At 37.8% G+C, this 13,941-nt stretch overlaps 1 protein-coding gene across 1 annotated transcript; it reads left to right on the top strand.

Annotated features, from left to right (window-relative positions):
• Nucleotides 1-6,988: 6,988 nt before the first annotated feature.
• Nucleotides 6,989-13,474, top strand: LOC105036987 (transcription factor MYBS3). The gene is given in 4 exon segments (XM_073254652.1): nt 6,989-7,447; nt 12,414-12,622; nt 12,726-12,903; nt 12,906-13,474. Coding segments are annotated over 4 exon segments (1,053 nt in total). The 5' UTR covers nt 6,989-7,128; the 3' UTR covers nt 13,253-13,474.
• Nucleotides 13,475-13,941: the final 467 nt, after the last annotated feature.

The raw sequence follows: 13,941 nt of genomic DNA, 5'->3' as shown, positions 1-13,941 counted from the left end.
CTCTCTGCACTCCTCGGTGGGTTTTTGGATGCATAAATCTAGTATTAAGGGTATGCAATAAAAACGGTCGAGCCGCAAATCCAATTTGAATCGGTTTTTTCTATTTGATTTGTATATAATGTTTGTAAAAAAAATTATTTGATTTTAGTTTAAGAAAATCTTAAATCAAAAAATATTAATTTAATTTTGATTTTGATTAAAAAAATCAATTCATATTAATCTGACCCGATCCATATGTATACAGACAAATGTATATATATTCATTCCAACCCATATATGTCTATATATATAATTTTTAATTTTAATTTTTTATATTTTTTATATATAATAGAATAATAATTCGATAAACTACATGGAGCCGAACCATTTTTTTTTTGGATCGATTTCAAGTAGTTTTTGGAGATGGTCAATTCAATTTCGATCGTAAGTTTAAATATTTTGGTTTAGCCCTAAATGGATACCATCCGACTCCTGTACACCTCTATTTAGTACAAGAGGTGTTGGAGTTATGCACTAAACCAACTGCAACCGTGCACTGGGTGGTGTTGAAGTTTGAACGGTCCCATTGGACGGTTTTATTTACTAATTGAATATCCAGATGCTAAAAGGAGTTCCGGATTGAGCAAAACCAAATCCCACTAGGGTCCATTATGACCTCTTCTTTTGATCTTTAGAACTTCTTCAAAAGATGGTCTCCATGGAACTTTTGTTTACTTTTGAACTTTTTTTTTTTTTTTTGATTATTTGGGACCCAAGAATCCTAGCATGTACCCATGTTTATGCTCATAAACCATTTGTTGAAAATTAGCGTCAAAATGAATCGGTCCCCTCACAGAGCGATGGATCTCAAGAATGAGAGGGGCCACTCATGCTTGGAACTTTCATTAGATAGTAGAGACTCGCAAGATTGTGGAAGGGATTTAAAAGCCCCTGGTAGTTGTACAAAGGATATTGGCTCGTGGTGTTTAAGGCCATTGCGGGGTTGGTACCTAGTGATGAGTGGTCCAAACCTTTGCAAGCGGCGGGACGGTGATGGGTTGGTGCGGCACTGTTAATTTAGATGCAAATACTGGAAACTCAACTCATCTAGATCCTTGCTGGTCCAAATGTACCATATAGAATTGGCTCGCTGTTCGCAATAATTAATTTAAAATTATAGATAGAAAGACAATGGATCAGATGCCTTGAGAATTTAAGAAACATAGATATACAGAGAAAAGAACAACCGTGTAACTTTTGAGTACTGTTAAGATATGTTTGAATAGAAAGAGTTAAGAGTTTGAAATGGAAATGAAAATGAGAGATTTTTATTCCAATCATTTGGTTGAGTTCATTCCCATCCGATTCAGAGAGAGATGAAAATATTTCGATTCTAAAATTCAATTCCTACTCTCCCCCAATATATAATTTCCATCCTGATTACAATTTAATTACAAATTAAACATATCAAAAGATATAATCTATTCCAATTCATTTCGATTTTGATTTAGATCACACACCAAACACAACTTAAAAACTTTATCTGGGTCATGCCATTAATCCACTTGGGATCACAATTGAGCTTTCTGTGCTCAATTGATAAATGTTGATCATCCATTACTAGATATTTAGCAAACTTTTTTCTCCATGATCAAGTTGGATCACTGAATTTAGACATAAGAACATCTTTTCAATGGTGTAACTTATAAGTTATTTGGAAACACCAAAAAGAACTTACTGTGGCCCAAGCTATGTTCCAAGCAATCAAAGCGTTGGAATTGTTCAACGGTTGTCCGAGACAGCAAAAAAAGCATGTACATAATGGTGGCGTGTAATGGGTCAGGTAGTCCGTTGCCTATTTCATAGTTGACCCAGCACAATGGGGCCGCATACAACAAAAAGTGAGGTGGGCAAAGTTCATGGCACCGAATTTTAAGACGCCAATCCTCAGAATTTGGACCTGCAAAATATTATCTTTTTCTCTGTGGGGGTTACGTTGGAGTTGCAAATCTTAAGGAAGAATTTGATCAACCGGATAACGGGCCGGTTCAATCTCTATTTAGTAAATGAATCACAAACACTGCTGAAGCCAGTATCAGATTTAGGTTGTTAGTGAGCCAAGCCATTGTTGGTGTGCTCAGATTCAACTAGCGATTTGGTTTCTTGATCTTCTTGGCCCACAAACCAAATCATGATAGCTTTGACTTCGTTCTAATTGAAGGCGAGCCTAGACAACCAAAGTTTCACTACCTCTTGTAACAAAAAAATAAAAGAGCTTGACTTGACTTGGTATATTACATGTTTAATTTCTAATCCTTTTTCTCTTTATATACGTACATACCTATAAAAAATGTCACTCTCTAGAGAGTTTTAATTTATGGCCCCAATAATGCTGGACATCTGTTTTGTCCAAACTTGGAGCAATATTGAGCAAATTAATAACTTGCCTGCAACTAATATCTCGAATTAATAGTTGCCACATATCTATGACTACAAACAAAATCTTTTCGGGCCAATGATCGTTCCATCCGTATCATTGTCACGGTGGTTGTTGCCAACTTGAATTTTGAGATCTAAAATTATAGGTAATAAAACCAACGGTCCAAAAAAAAAAAAAAAAAACCAACGGTCCAAAGTTCTCGAACCTGATCGTGACCTGAGTGGTTCGGTACGAACGCGGGACGCCGCCCCTGCACGTGATTAATGGCAAAACGCCACGTGCCTTGGTTTCCAGATCCTTGACGTTTTGGCTTTGGTAAGATGTCCGTATCTCGAAGAAACGCTCTCCTCTATTTGGCTTTTTGGAAGACCAGTCAATCAAACCAAAAAGAATATGCCTATCCGTATGAGGATAAAGTTCCACACGGATTCCTATGGCTCCCACCCGAAGATAATATTCTTTTTTTTCCTCTATAATAATTTTATAGTCCCGATTGAGGGGTTGGGAGAAAAAAAAAAAATACGCCATAAGATTATTGAAGTCATTAGGCACGCTAAAGTACTATCCACTACTTTTAGGATCCAAGTCCAAACTTCTTTTGTTTAACCACAAAAAAAATTAATTTTTTTTAATTATTAATCAGATAAAATTATGCACAAAGAAGATATCTCCACATGTAAATATCAATATAATTTAATTCATTATCAATGCATCTTTTAATAAGAGAGATAATATTTTGATTGGAACTTGATCTTGCTATTTATCGGTATATATTTTTTTTCAAAAAAATTGATAAATAATTTAAAATTAAATTATTTGCCAATATATTTAAAATTTTTGTTTAAGTAACTTTTGTTTATAGTTACACTTGCTTCCATGAAAATAAATTATTAATTTCATATGGAATGTTAGGTAAGCATTAAAATTTTATGACCATTAATTTTTTTCTATACGAAGAAATAAGCATTTTGGTGTAATCATAACTGAGCAAAAATTGACAATCTAATTACAGGATGTAAGATAAAGATAATTAAATAATAGTATCATAAATTATATGTCTCAATAATCACATCAAAAATTAGATAACTATACTATTTAATATATAATTACTTCGATAAATATTTTATAAATAATTTAAAAGTTATTATCAAATTTATAATCTATATCTATTACTTATAGCTCGTTACTTTCTTCTTTATCATCAAGCACTAAGTCTACATCATTAATAAATTAGAATCATAATTATTATATGATAAATTATTATTGAATTAGAGATATCAAATTATATATATATATATATATGATGGAGGAAATATCCGTCACTCTGATTTGACCCCACATCCTGAATTTCGGCGTCGGAAACGTGGGAACGAGTTGACCACAACGACGAGGTCTGATTCCCACCCCCGGTCACCGTCGTCTTCAATTGTTTTCAGTTTTCACCCAATCGCCATATCTTCTTATGTTAAAAAAATAAAACCTTTCTTTTAATTCCTAAACCAAAGGACCATCGCACGGAGATTCCTCCACCGGACTTTTCGTAATTCCTTATCAACACAACGGGTATTGTTTTCCACCAGCCTGTCCTCCCCCACAGCTGGAGGCAATCAATGTGGACGAAGGTCCGACAGAGAATGCCGTGTCTGAACCGTTCCGAGACAACCACGTGACGATGGTCTAACTCGACACGTACACCTGAAGGTCTGATCAGGAAATCGATTCAACGGCTGCAATTAATTGATCCATCCTCCCCGCACGCCAACGGCTGTGATCACATGAGGAGTGCCACTGAGGATGGAAAATATTGAGAGAAATTTTGTATAAACCGGTTACATGAAAAGACTGAGGATTCAAAAAGACTATGCCCAACAGATTCGCCTTTCGAAGTCCATTACTAACTCATAAGCAATCATGACCCCGCTAAGCTGGTTCTCCACAACTATCTGATTAACACCTCACATCTTATGCAGATAAATTATCATCGATCACCATTCGGTATTTTCTGTACGATTTACAGATATTTTTTCATTAGACAATCTTGTTTGACCGACCAACTTCGTGTTTGTACAAAAATTCTAGCCTTGGATGCCCCTATCCAGTAGCATCTTAAAGCGATCAATCTCTGATCGTCACCGATCAATTTTCGTCTCGACAATACTCGTTTGGTAATTCATTCAAAACACAGTATTCGTTGGACAACAACAGTCTCTGGACTGATAAGACAACCACAATTGTTATATTTCAAAAATTTCGAACAATAATTTCGTATCTCACGATTCACATCTTGATCATGCGAGATCGTGTCAACTACTTGTCAATTGAAGTTCCAACATTTTACTATAAAAGAGATTCAAAAAGAATTCCGAAAAGATATGTCATTATTCTGCTTCTCATACTCTTTCTCCTGTTGAACGAGAGTTCTGACTTGAACATTGGAGGATTCTTATCGGAGCTATCTTTGATTAGGATTTTTATGCAGATCATGTCTTCAAAAGGTCCATCTCATCGTCAACTTCAGTATTTTAGTGCCAGACAAATTCTCGTATCAACAAAAACTTTTGTCGGGTTTAAAAATCGAAACCGTTAGAGGAGCAGCAAAGGTGCCACAAGTGACCACCATTGGTCGGCTTTTCTCAACTCAATTATCTGTCATATATGTTCCGGAGATGAGATTAAACTATATTTCCTATAAACTTAACCCCCCCCCCCCCTCGAACCCCCAAAAAAAAAAATTATATTTCCTATAGAAAAATCTACGTAATTATACAAATGCATCGGGGCATTATAGTCTATTAGCAACATTTCAATAAATGGTGTCATTGATTAGGTATTATCTGTTATTTATTTCAAAAGTAAAGGGTAGAGGACAATGCTAAATCAATGGACAACTAATGTAAATAATTCATGTAAAATTATGATAGTATTTATTTATTTATATTTTAGTTCAATTAAGACTATGAACTTAGATGGAGAAAAGCTTGAACGTCAGCTTTATTTAGCCATACATCAAATCATGAAGCTTTTACGGCTTTGAAAAAATAAAATCTATATATGCTTCATATATGTACTAAAATTTAATTATTTATGTCACAAAAAGTTGAATCTTTTGTTTGGGCACATGCAAAGTTGTTCAACTATGTTAGACTTTTCGCATGTCCAACTATTGGATCTTATCTTAAAATGAGGGAGATAATAGTGCAAATATAAAGATTATTGATGTGGCTTGAATTTATTGTTCATGAACGTTGCTGACTAAATCAATCGACCAATGGTATCGGACCATATATTTTTGGTTCAAAATATGTTAAAGATAGTTAGAATTCATTAAAGAAGATTATTATAGTCATGCACTGTATGGGAGACGTTGCAGGATGGTTATAGCTCGTACTATAATAATATACATAGATATCCGAGAGTTTCCATCGAATTAGATCCAGCAATTTTGCGTGTTTTTCCATTATATCTGTAGATTGGATTTTCAACTCTGGATAGACCTCTAGGTTTCAGCAGACTAAGAGCCCACGGGTCGTGGTGCACCCAATCTTGATTTAGTCCGGCCGGATTTCGGGGCCAATAATTGTGATACTCTAAAAGAACATCCCTGTCCCTTCGTTGACAATTACCATCCTGGCAACTTATAATTGAACCATCCGCATGTATCGCATCAAATCTTCATAACTCTATCCATCGCCTCATGGCAGATTTTAAATTGGGTGTTCAGTTTGTTTTTCTCTTTGGTAAGCTGGTCTTTAGTTTGTTCAGGACTGCTTTCCAGCAGCTAATTTGATAGTGGACAGATAGCGGCGTTACTTTTCACATGAGTTTAACTCCCAGCTGCGACCCTAATTCATTTAAAGCACTCACGTCATTCAACAAAATCCAGCCGATAAAACAGTAACTGCGTGCGAGACCTTGCATGAAAGTAAAACAAAAATCATGCTGGCGGCCCTTTCCTCGTGGACCATCTCTTTCGTCCGTTCACGTCCTAGCGTTGTGCCGTCCACTCCATGGCATTTCTGTAATATAATCAAGATCCATGCCTAAACCACTCCCTGCCATCCCCCGAGCCAAATAAGCCCGTTCACGCGGCACGGCCATCGCCAACTCGATCTCGCTAGTCACTACTACGGTCAGACACAAGATCGTATCGAATTACCAAAAACCCCACCAGCCTTATTTCGGTGCTATCAGTAACTAACTTCCGACATCCTCAAGGCATTATCGTAATTTTATCATCCCAACCCCCCGTTCCACGTATACGTACGCAAGACGATCTTCGCCCAGATTCGATTAGATAGCCGGGCTTAAAATGGCAAATCCTTGGCATGATCGCAAATAATTGTGAAGTAAAGCCCAATTGGGAGCATACGTGAAGATCCTTTTGATGTGGTTTGGACGGTGCTGATGCCTTGCGAAACGGACGGTCCTCCGTTCTCGCAGGTGCGTGAGTGACCAGAATTTTGTTTTCCCACCTCGCGCGGTTTTCTCGTAAATATTCCCGAAAGCATATCCATTTGCAAAGCCGCTGCCTTCTTAGTACTTGGCGAACCGTAATACAATCCCCTAGGCCTCGAGTCCTTCCGTCCATCGCTAGCTTGCTCGCTCGCTTGCTCTCTCCCTCTCTGGGGCTGGGAGGGCGAAACGCACGTGAAGAGGGCGTGAACGGGATCGGGTCGTGGCGGCCGGGGAGGGGCGCGGGGCTGGCGGCGATGACGAGACGGTGCTCTCACTGCAGCAACAACGGGCACAACTCTCGCACGTGCCCGACCCGTGCGGGGGGAGTGAGGCTGTTCGGGGTGCGGCTCACGGACGGGGTGGGCTCCATGAAGAAGAGCGCCAGCATGGGGAGCCTCTACTCTGCTGGCGCCTCCTCCATCGGCGGTGGAGGCGGCGGCGGATGCTCGCCCAACCCGGGATCGCCGTCCAACGATCCGCTCCGCGACCACCAGGCCGCGGCCGCTGGCTACGCCTCCGACGACGCTGCCCACGCTTCCTGCTCCTCCAATTGCCGCAACGAGCGCAAGAAAGGTGTCTCTTTTTCCCCCTATTTTTTTATCCCTCCTTCGCATTTCTTCTGCTGATTTTTTTTTCGAAATCTTTCGATTTTTTTTTCTTTTATTTCTCGTAATGTCTTCTTGTTTGCATCGTCACCTGTTCTTCTCGTAGATTCGTATACGTTCAAACTTTCCTTCAAAGGCAACGATTTTTTCTTTATTTTATCAAAATTTTCTCAAGTTCTAATTTTTAATCTCTGAGCCACATAAAAATCCCATTTTTATCATCGACGCGTATTACCTGGAGTGTTGTGTTTGATAAAACTGCTTTCTTTTACGGAAAGTTATGACTTTTTAGAGTGTTTTTATGTTTCCGAATTTCTCTCACTATTTTCCTTTTTTTTTTTGTGGGGTATTAGGTTCATGTTCTGATGAATTAAGACACGAGTCTGTAACGCAGGTGCCGATTAATTTGTTGAATCTGTATCTAGTCTCTGTGGTCCCTTTTGCCGTGCTTTGTGGATGGAGTTGAGCGGTCCAATATGGGCGACACCTTCAGGATGGTCCGTATAATACCATCCACTGGGTTTACTACCTAATTTTCAAACAGCATAGGAAAGGGATGGGCGATGGTCCACACAATATAGTCGCATGGATTTGTTGATTATGATCTGATTGGTTTAGGCATATGGAATTTGGTCCGTTTATGTGAGAGTCTCAATCAATGGGCCAGCATCCTTGCATACGATGGAATAGGTTTAATTTTGTACACCTAGGACTTGCTTTTTAAAATAAATGTAATTGTGATCTTTATACCCATCTTATTTTCCTGGATAGCTTGTGGTTTCACTTCACTTTCCTATTTCTTTTTTACTATATCCTATTCTTTTTGGCGCATTGCTTTTCTCTGGAGAATTTCTGGTTATTCTCATGCTGTGGTTTAATATCTTTTACACCATGTTCTTGAATCTGCATTTGCTCTTTGTATTTATGATAAAAATGATATCTGCTTGTTGCGACATAACAGGGGAAGCATAGTTTTTTTCTTTTTTTAATGGATGTGCTGCATGTTTTGTTGTAGCATGCAGATTTCCTCAGCTTTCCACTTTGCTACAGTTCAAGTCCTTTAAAATCATTTCACCAGATGACAAAGGTCTATTTTCTGAGTTTACAAGAAAAGAAAGAAAATCTCTGCTTCCCGAAAGAAAAAAAAAAAAATCTTCAGTTTAGACTATGTTGAAGAAGTACAAACTTTCACTTTAGTCATCTAGTGAAGGCTTTATTTTTTGATAAATTAATTTTAGAGTGCCAGACTTTTTATCTGAAGTAAGTTAATTGATTGTCTCTCATGAATGCTTGTACTCTGTAAACATATATTGCAGCTATTTAATTTCATAACATCTCCATAACCTCACTGGAGATGCTAGCTGTCTAATTGCTTTATTAGTTCATGAAGCAATTTCTTTCAGTAGTATTACCATCAATGGGCAACACAGATTGCACTTATGAATCTCTACCTATGTTAAGCAAGATTAGAATTTTGAGAGTTCCAGAGGAAGTGGATCAATTGTACATTTGAGGCAGACAGTTTGATTTTGAGTTGTTCTTGAATTCAGTATTCATTTAGCCAATCCATCATCTAGCTTTAGGGTTTGAAGGAACAACTCTTAGAAGAACTGGATGCTTTTCTTCAGTGGGCAAGATTTTCATTCTCATTCATGCAGTATAACTCTTTTTATTGTTATTAAGCCTTGTGAAAAGTTTCACTATCTAGAATCTAGTTATTTGTTCATTAATTGGTGGTATGCATATCTGCATGTCAAAATTATATTACATGGTGGAAAATACATGATTCAATAATCATACAAGAAATCTTGTAACTTTGTCGTTATCAAGAATTTAGAAGCTTGCAAAAAGTCGAGCACAAGATACCTGTAGGAATTGTAGCACATGCCTTCATGTAACCTATAGATCTTGCATGTGATTTAGGTGAGGGATGATAACTTCTGGAGTTATTTGTGGTGTAGATGGTATTCTTACTGTAGTAATCATATCCTTACCAAATTAGAAGGTCTTTCCAATTAGACCATTTTATAGTCTTTCATAAAAAAAAGGCAGTAAAATTACCTTATTATGTCATTGTTGGCAATTTTTTCTCTATACTCATGGAAGATATGCCATTTTTCTTGAGCCTTTTTAATTAACATATTCCCAGTTGGTAAAAATTTGAAGAAGAGTGATATGACAAATCACTAGTTGAAAAATCTGTGGGATGAAACTACGTTTTCCCTTAAGCACATCCACATTGGGAATGGAAGGCCATGCGCCAGGGTGGCAGGTGCACTTATGCATAGAATTCTCTGAGTGAGGATGGGCAATGGGGAGTTTTCATGTTTCAAGAAATGAGCTGTCTTAGCTTTGTCTAACTTCAAATATGAACTTCTGGTCTTCTATATTCCTCTTTTTAGCTTGCTTAGATTTTTGCTCATGTTCTGGTGATCGGTAGATAACCAGTCCACTAAGAGATTACTTGCCATGCAGTTCTGCCGCCACTTAAAATTCACTTATTGTCCCTGTAAAGTAATCTTCTCACATTATTGTATATTTACCATTGAATTTAACTTGCTCATTGTTTTTCTGTATGTTTTAAAATGTAAGTTTGCTTATTATAAATCTTGAGCTTCTTACATATTATTTATCAGATTAGGCGCCCCTAGAGAGAGGGAGGTGGGGTTTTTGTTTTTGTTGGGTTGGGGGGGTGGGGGGGGGGGGATGTGGAGAGGGTTTGTGGGATGATTACTTTGCAATTTCTCTTAGATGTGATCCATGGTTAAATACTGGGTACTAGTTGTATGCTGCTGACTTTAATTTTTATGGTTCAGATAAGGGATAAGGATGCCCACCATGTAACACCACATGCATTGTGGTGCCAAATTTGTAAAGAGTGGAATGGTAATTGAAGAAAGATTTTTGAGGTATCTTATTGAGGACAACCATAGTGTGCCAAACTAGGTGAGATAACTTGTGGCTTGAATTCTTTAGCATGTTGGTTGTTGGCCCATGTTTTGTTATTTACTTGTTCTTTTGTTTGGTTTTTCTTCTTGTTTATTATTTGGAGATCCTTTCGTCCATTACAGAATTATTGGCTGAGTAATCCCACTTCTTCAAGCCTATTACAGAATTATTGGCTCAGTAATCCCACTTCTTCAGTTTATTTCTTTATTTTTAAAAAAAATTCCTATGCTTATTCTCTCGGATTTTTAATTTTCTGCAGTATAAAATACCAGCTATCAAATAAGAAAGGCAGTTTTGGTTCAGATTCAAAGGTTCAACTGAAATTGTTTCAACTTATTTTCCTGTCGCCTATGATCCACAGAACTATTGGCTTAGTAATCCCACTTCTTCATTTTATTTTAATTTTTTTTTTAAATTGCTATACTTCATCTCTCGGAATTTTAATTTTCTGCATACAAATTACCAGCTATCAAATAAGATAAGCAGTTTTGGTTCAGATTGAAAGGTTTAACTGAAATTGTTTCAGCTTATTGTTCTATGAGGGCATTGTCATATATGATATTTATCACTTGTTTGCATATCAAAACTAATGTCAGAGTTGCAGAGCACATTGTATACCCTTATATTTGATGGGTTGTATGAATGCCATCCCAGTTGGATATACATTCATGATCAATTTCACTGGCAGAATGCTTCCAATGAGGTGTATGATATCTCTTCACAACTCAGTGGACAAGCGCTCTTCTATGCCTATATGCATGTCATTGGTTTAATAATTGCACTGATAAGTTATGAATCACAATTATGTCCATGACAGATCAATATAAACCTGTGATTACCATGTTCTGGTAGGTTTTTGCAATTCTTGCCTTCTTAATGGATTTTAATATGTTTATGTTTGTCATTAATATTATAATCCTGTAATAAGAGAGGAACCTTGGAGGTGTGTATACTTGCAGGGTTTCAAGCGGACTCCTGTGCTTGGCATATGTTGACAGATTTTATTATGAATTGGTGTCATGTTGATTCCATCTTTATTTACTCTTAGCTTCCTTATATTAGTGTCACACAAGTTATTAATTTGATCAATGTATGTCTCTGTTTGGGTATACTGTTCTAATTCTAGATCCTGCATATGGGTAGTCTTTTGAAATGCTAATGCATTTTGTAGCTGTTCACCTATTAGTTTTGTTAGTTCAATATATAGTTTCTAGTGAATAAAAAGTGCATTGTCAAGCTTGAAGGCTGTTTAAATTCATTACATGGGAAAGTACTGGTGGTTGGTAATGCACCTAGAGACTCTTATGATGGATGGCTGCTGCATATTGTAACTTTAGCTTTATGAATCTAAATGTTGTTTTGTTATCATTTAAATCAAGGATTCAGGTTATAGCAAAACATTTCGTGGGACATTGGGATAGGATGCCATCTCATGTATGGAATATGGCCGTCCGTTAGCATCTGGTGTCCCGATCGGGACATCTTAGGCCATCTCCTGTCCCAAGTGTCGGAATGGGGTGGGACAGTGGTGCATCTCGTTCCATAGGAAAATCGGGATAGTCGCTCCTATGGGTTTTAAAACCTTGATTTAAGCCCTATTAATTACTTTTTTCCCCCCTTCTTCTTAATAAACATATACTTTTCATTTCTCTGCCTTCATATTTCAACACACATTCAGCACACATTCTTTACTAATATGAATGCATTCTTCAGGTGCTAACGGATTATGTTACATTACTTTGCCTTGTAACATTAAGTTTTGCAATCCGTCGGACTCCCACAGTTTCTCATCTATTTAATCAATTAAAATAAAGAAATATCCTGAGAGAATTCCAATGAGGAGGCTTTATTTTCTTTCATTCATTTGAAACGTAGAGGCTGCATAACCATGTCACAATGACGTATTATATTTTAATTTTTAAATTGCAGGATATCAAACTTGGTAGATGATCACTAGATTATATCCCTTTTGCACTGGATTGCAGGTGTCCCTTGGACTGAAGAAGAGCATCGGATGTTCTTACTGGGTCTGCAGAAGTTGGGTAAAGGTGACTGGCGTGGGATAGCTCGAAACTTTGTTGTGTCTCGGACTCCAACACAGGTGGCCAGCCATGCCCAGAAATACTTCATACGACAGACAAATGCATCGAGAAGGAAGAGACGCTCGAGCTTGTTCGACATGGTCCCTGAAATGGTATGTCTTCTCTCCTCGAGAGTCTTATTCAAATGACCTCCCCTGTTTTCGTTGGTTAATTGTCCAAGGATGGCTTTATCATTCTTGTTTCCTGGACTTGCAGCCAACGGACCAGCTCCCAGTTCTTGAAGAACGGTTCATGCACCAGTCTCCTCCTAATGAACCTGATAACACAAACCCGCGGCCAGCTTTAAATCTCTGTCAAAATCAACAACCGGAGCTTGCTGAACCCTTAACAAAGAACAACCCCCCTCCGGAGCTTAATGAAACCATGCCATACGGCATACCCTGATGCCGGCAGTCCCAGCGTTCTACCCTGCATTCATTCCTGTGCCTTATGCATTCTGGCCTCCAGATCTGACTGCACCTGCAAAACAAGTGATGGGCGAGATGCATGAGATCGTAAAGCCTACACCTGTTGTTCCCAAGGAGCCGGTCAACTTGGATGAGGTCGCGGGTATGTCCAAACTCAGCATCGGCGAGCATGTTGCTGGCCGCATGGAGCCATCTGCTCTCTCTCTCAAACTGCTGGGAGCCTCTGGTTCAAGGCAGTCGGCCTTTCACCTGAATCCATCGGTCAGTGGGCCTGACCTTAGCCCGAGTAGCAGCAATGCAATCCATGCAGTTTAGGCAGAAATAGATCAATGGTGGACTCTATTTGCATTATACATATTCTTTTTATCTCATGTTGCGCTAATTTAACTTGTCATACGTTTAGGATCTCTTATTCATGTAACAAGCACCAGTCATATTTGTAGTTTCATGTTCTTGTTTGTAGCTGGACAGAAATTCGTATCAAATAAATGACATCCTTTGCTCATATCGGCAGGGGGTTGGATGTTGTGATGTAAATTGCTGGTTCTTGTTGTGTGCTCTTTCCATTATTTCATTTAGGGCCTGTTTTCTATTGATCAGACCAATTGATGATCGGTCTCTGCTTGCTGGAGTCAGTCCCCGGCATGAATCTGAAAATTCCCGGGGTCTGGCCAGACAAATGCGATAATAATTGTCATAGCACATTGCGGGGGGTTGCTTAATTTCTCCTATCTTAGTTCTATTAAGAAAAGAAAATGGACAATTTTAGAAATAGTCTATCATTATTCTTGCAGTAATCATGTTTTTTATAGATAGTTAGACTGAGCAATTATATGCTATATATATATATATATATATATATATATATATAATCATAAACATAATCATTAATTTATTAATTATTCAAATTCATTAAATTGTTATAAACCCAAAATTTGGTAGCTTTTACATAAACAGAACTGCATGGGTTTCATATACCACGTTCCCTGGAAATGAATTCTTTT

The sequence above is a fragment of the Elaeis guineensis genome, chromosome 3 (genome assembly GCF_000442705.2).
Source record: "Elaeis guineensis isolate ETL-2024a chromosome 3, EG11, whole genome shotgun sequence".
Taxonomy (NCBI): domain Eukaryota; kingdom Viridiplantae; phylum Streptophyta; class Magnoliopsida; order Arecales; family Arecaceae; genus Elaeis; species Elaeis guineensis.
The sequence above is the reverse complement of the archived record's forward strand: the minus strand, read 5'-3'. Positions and strand labels throughout refer to the sequence as shown.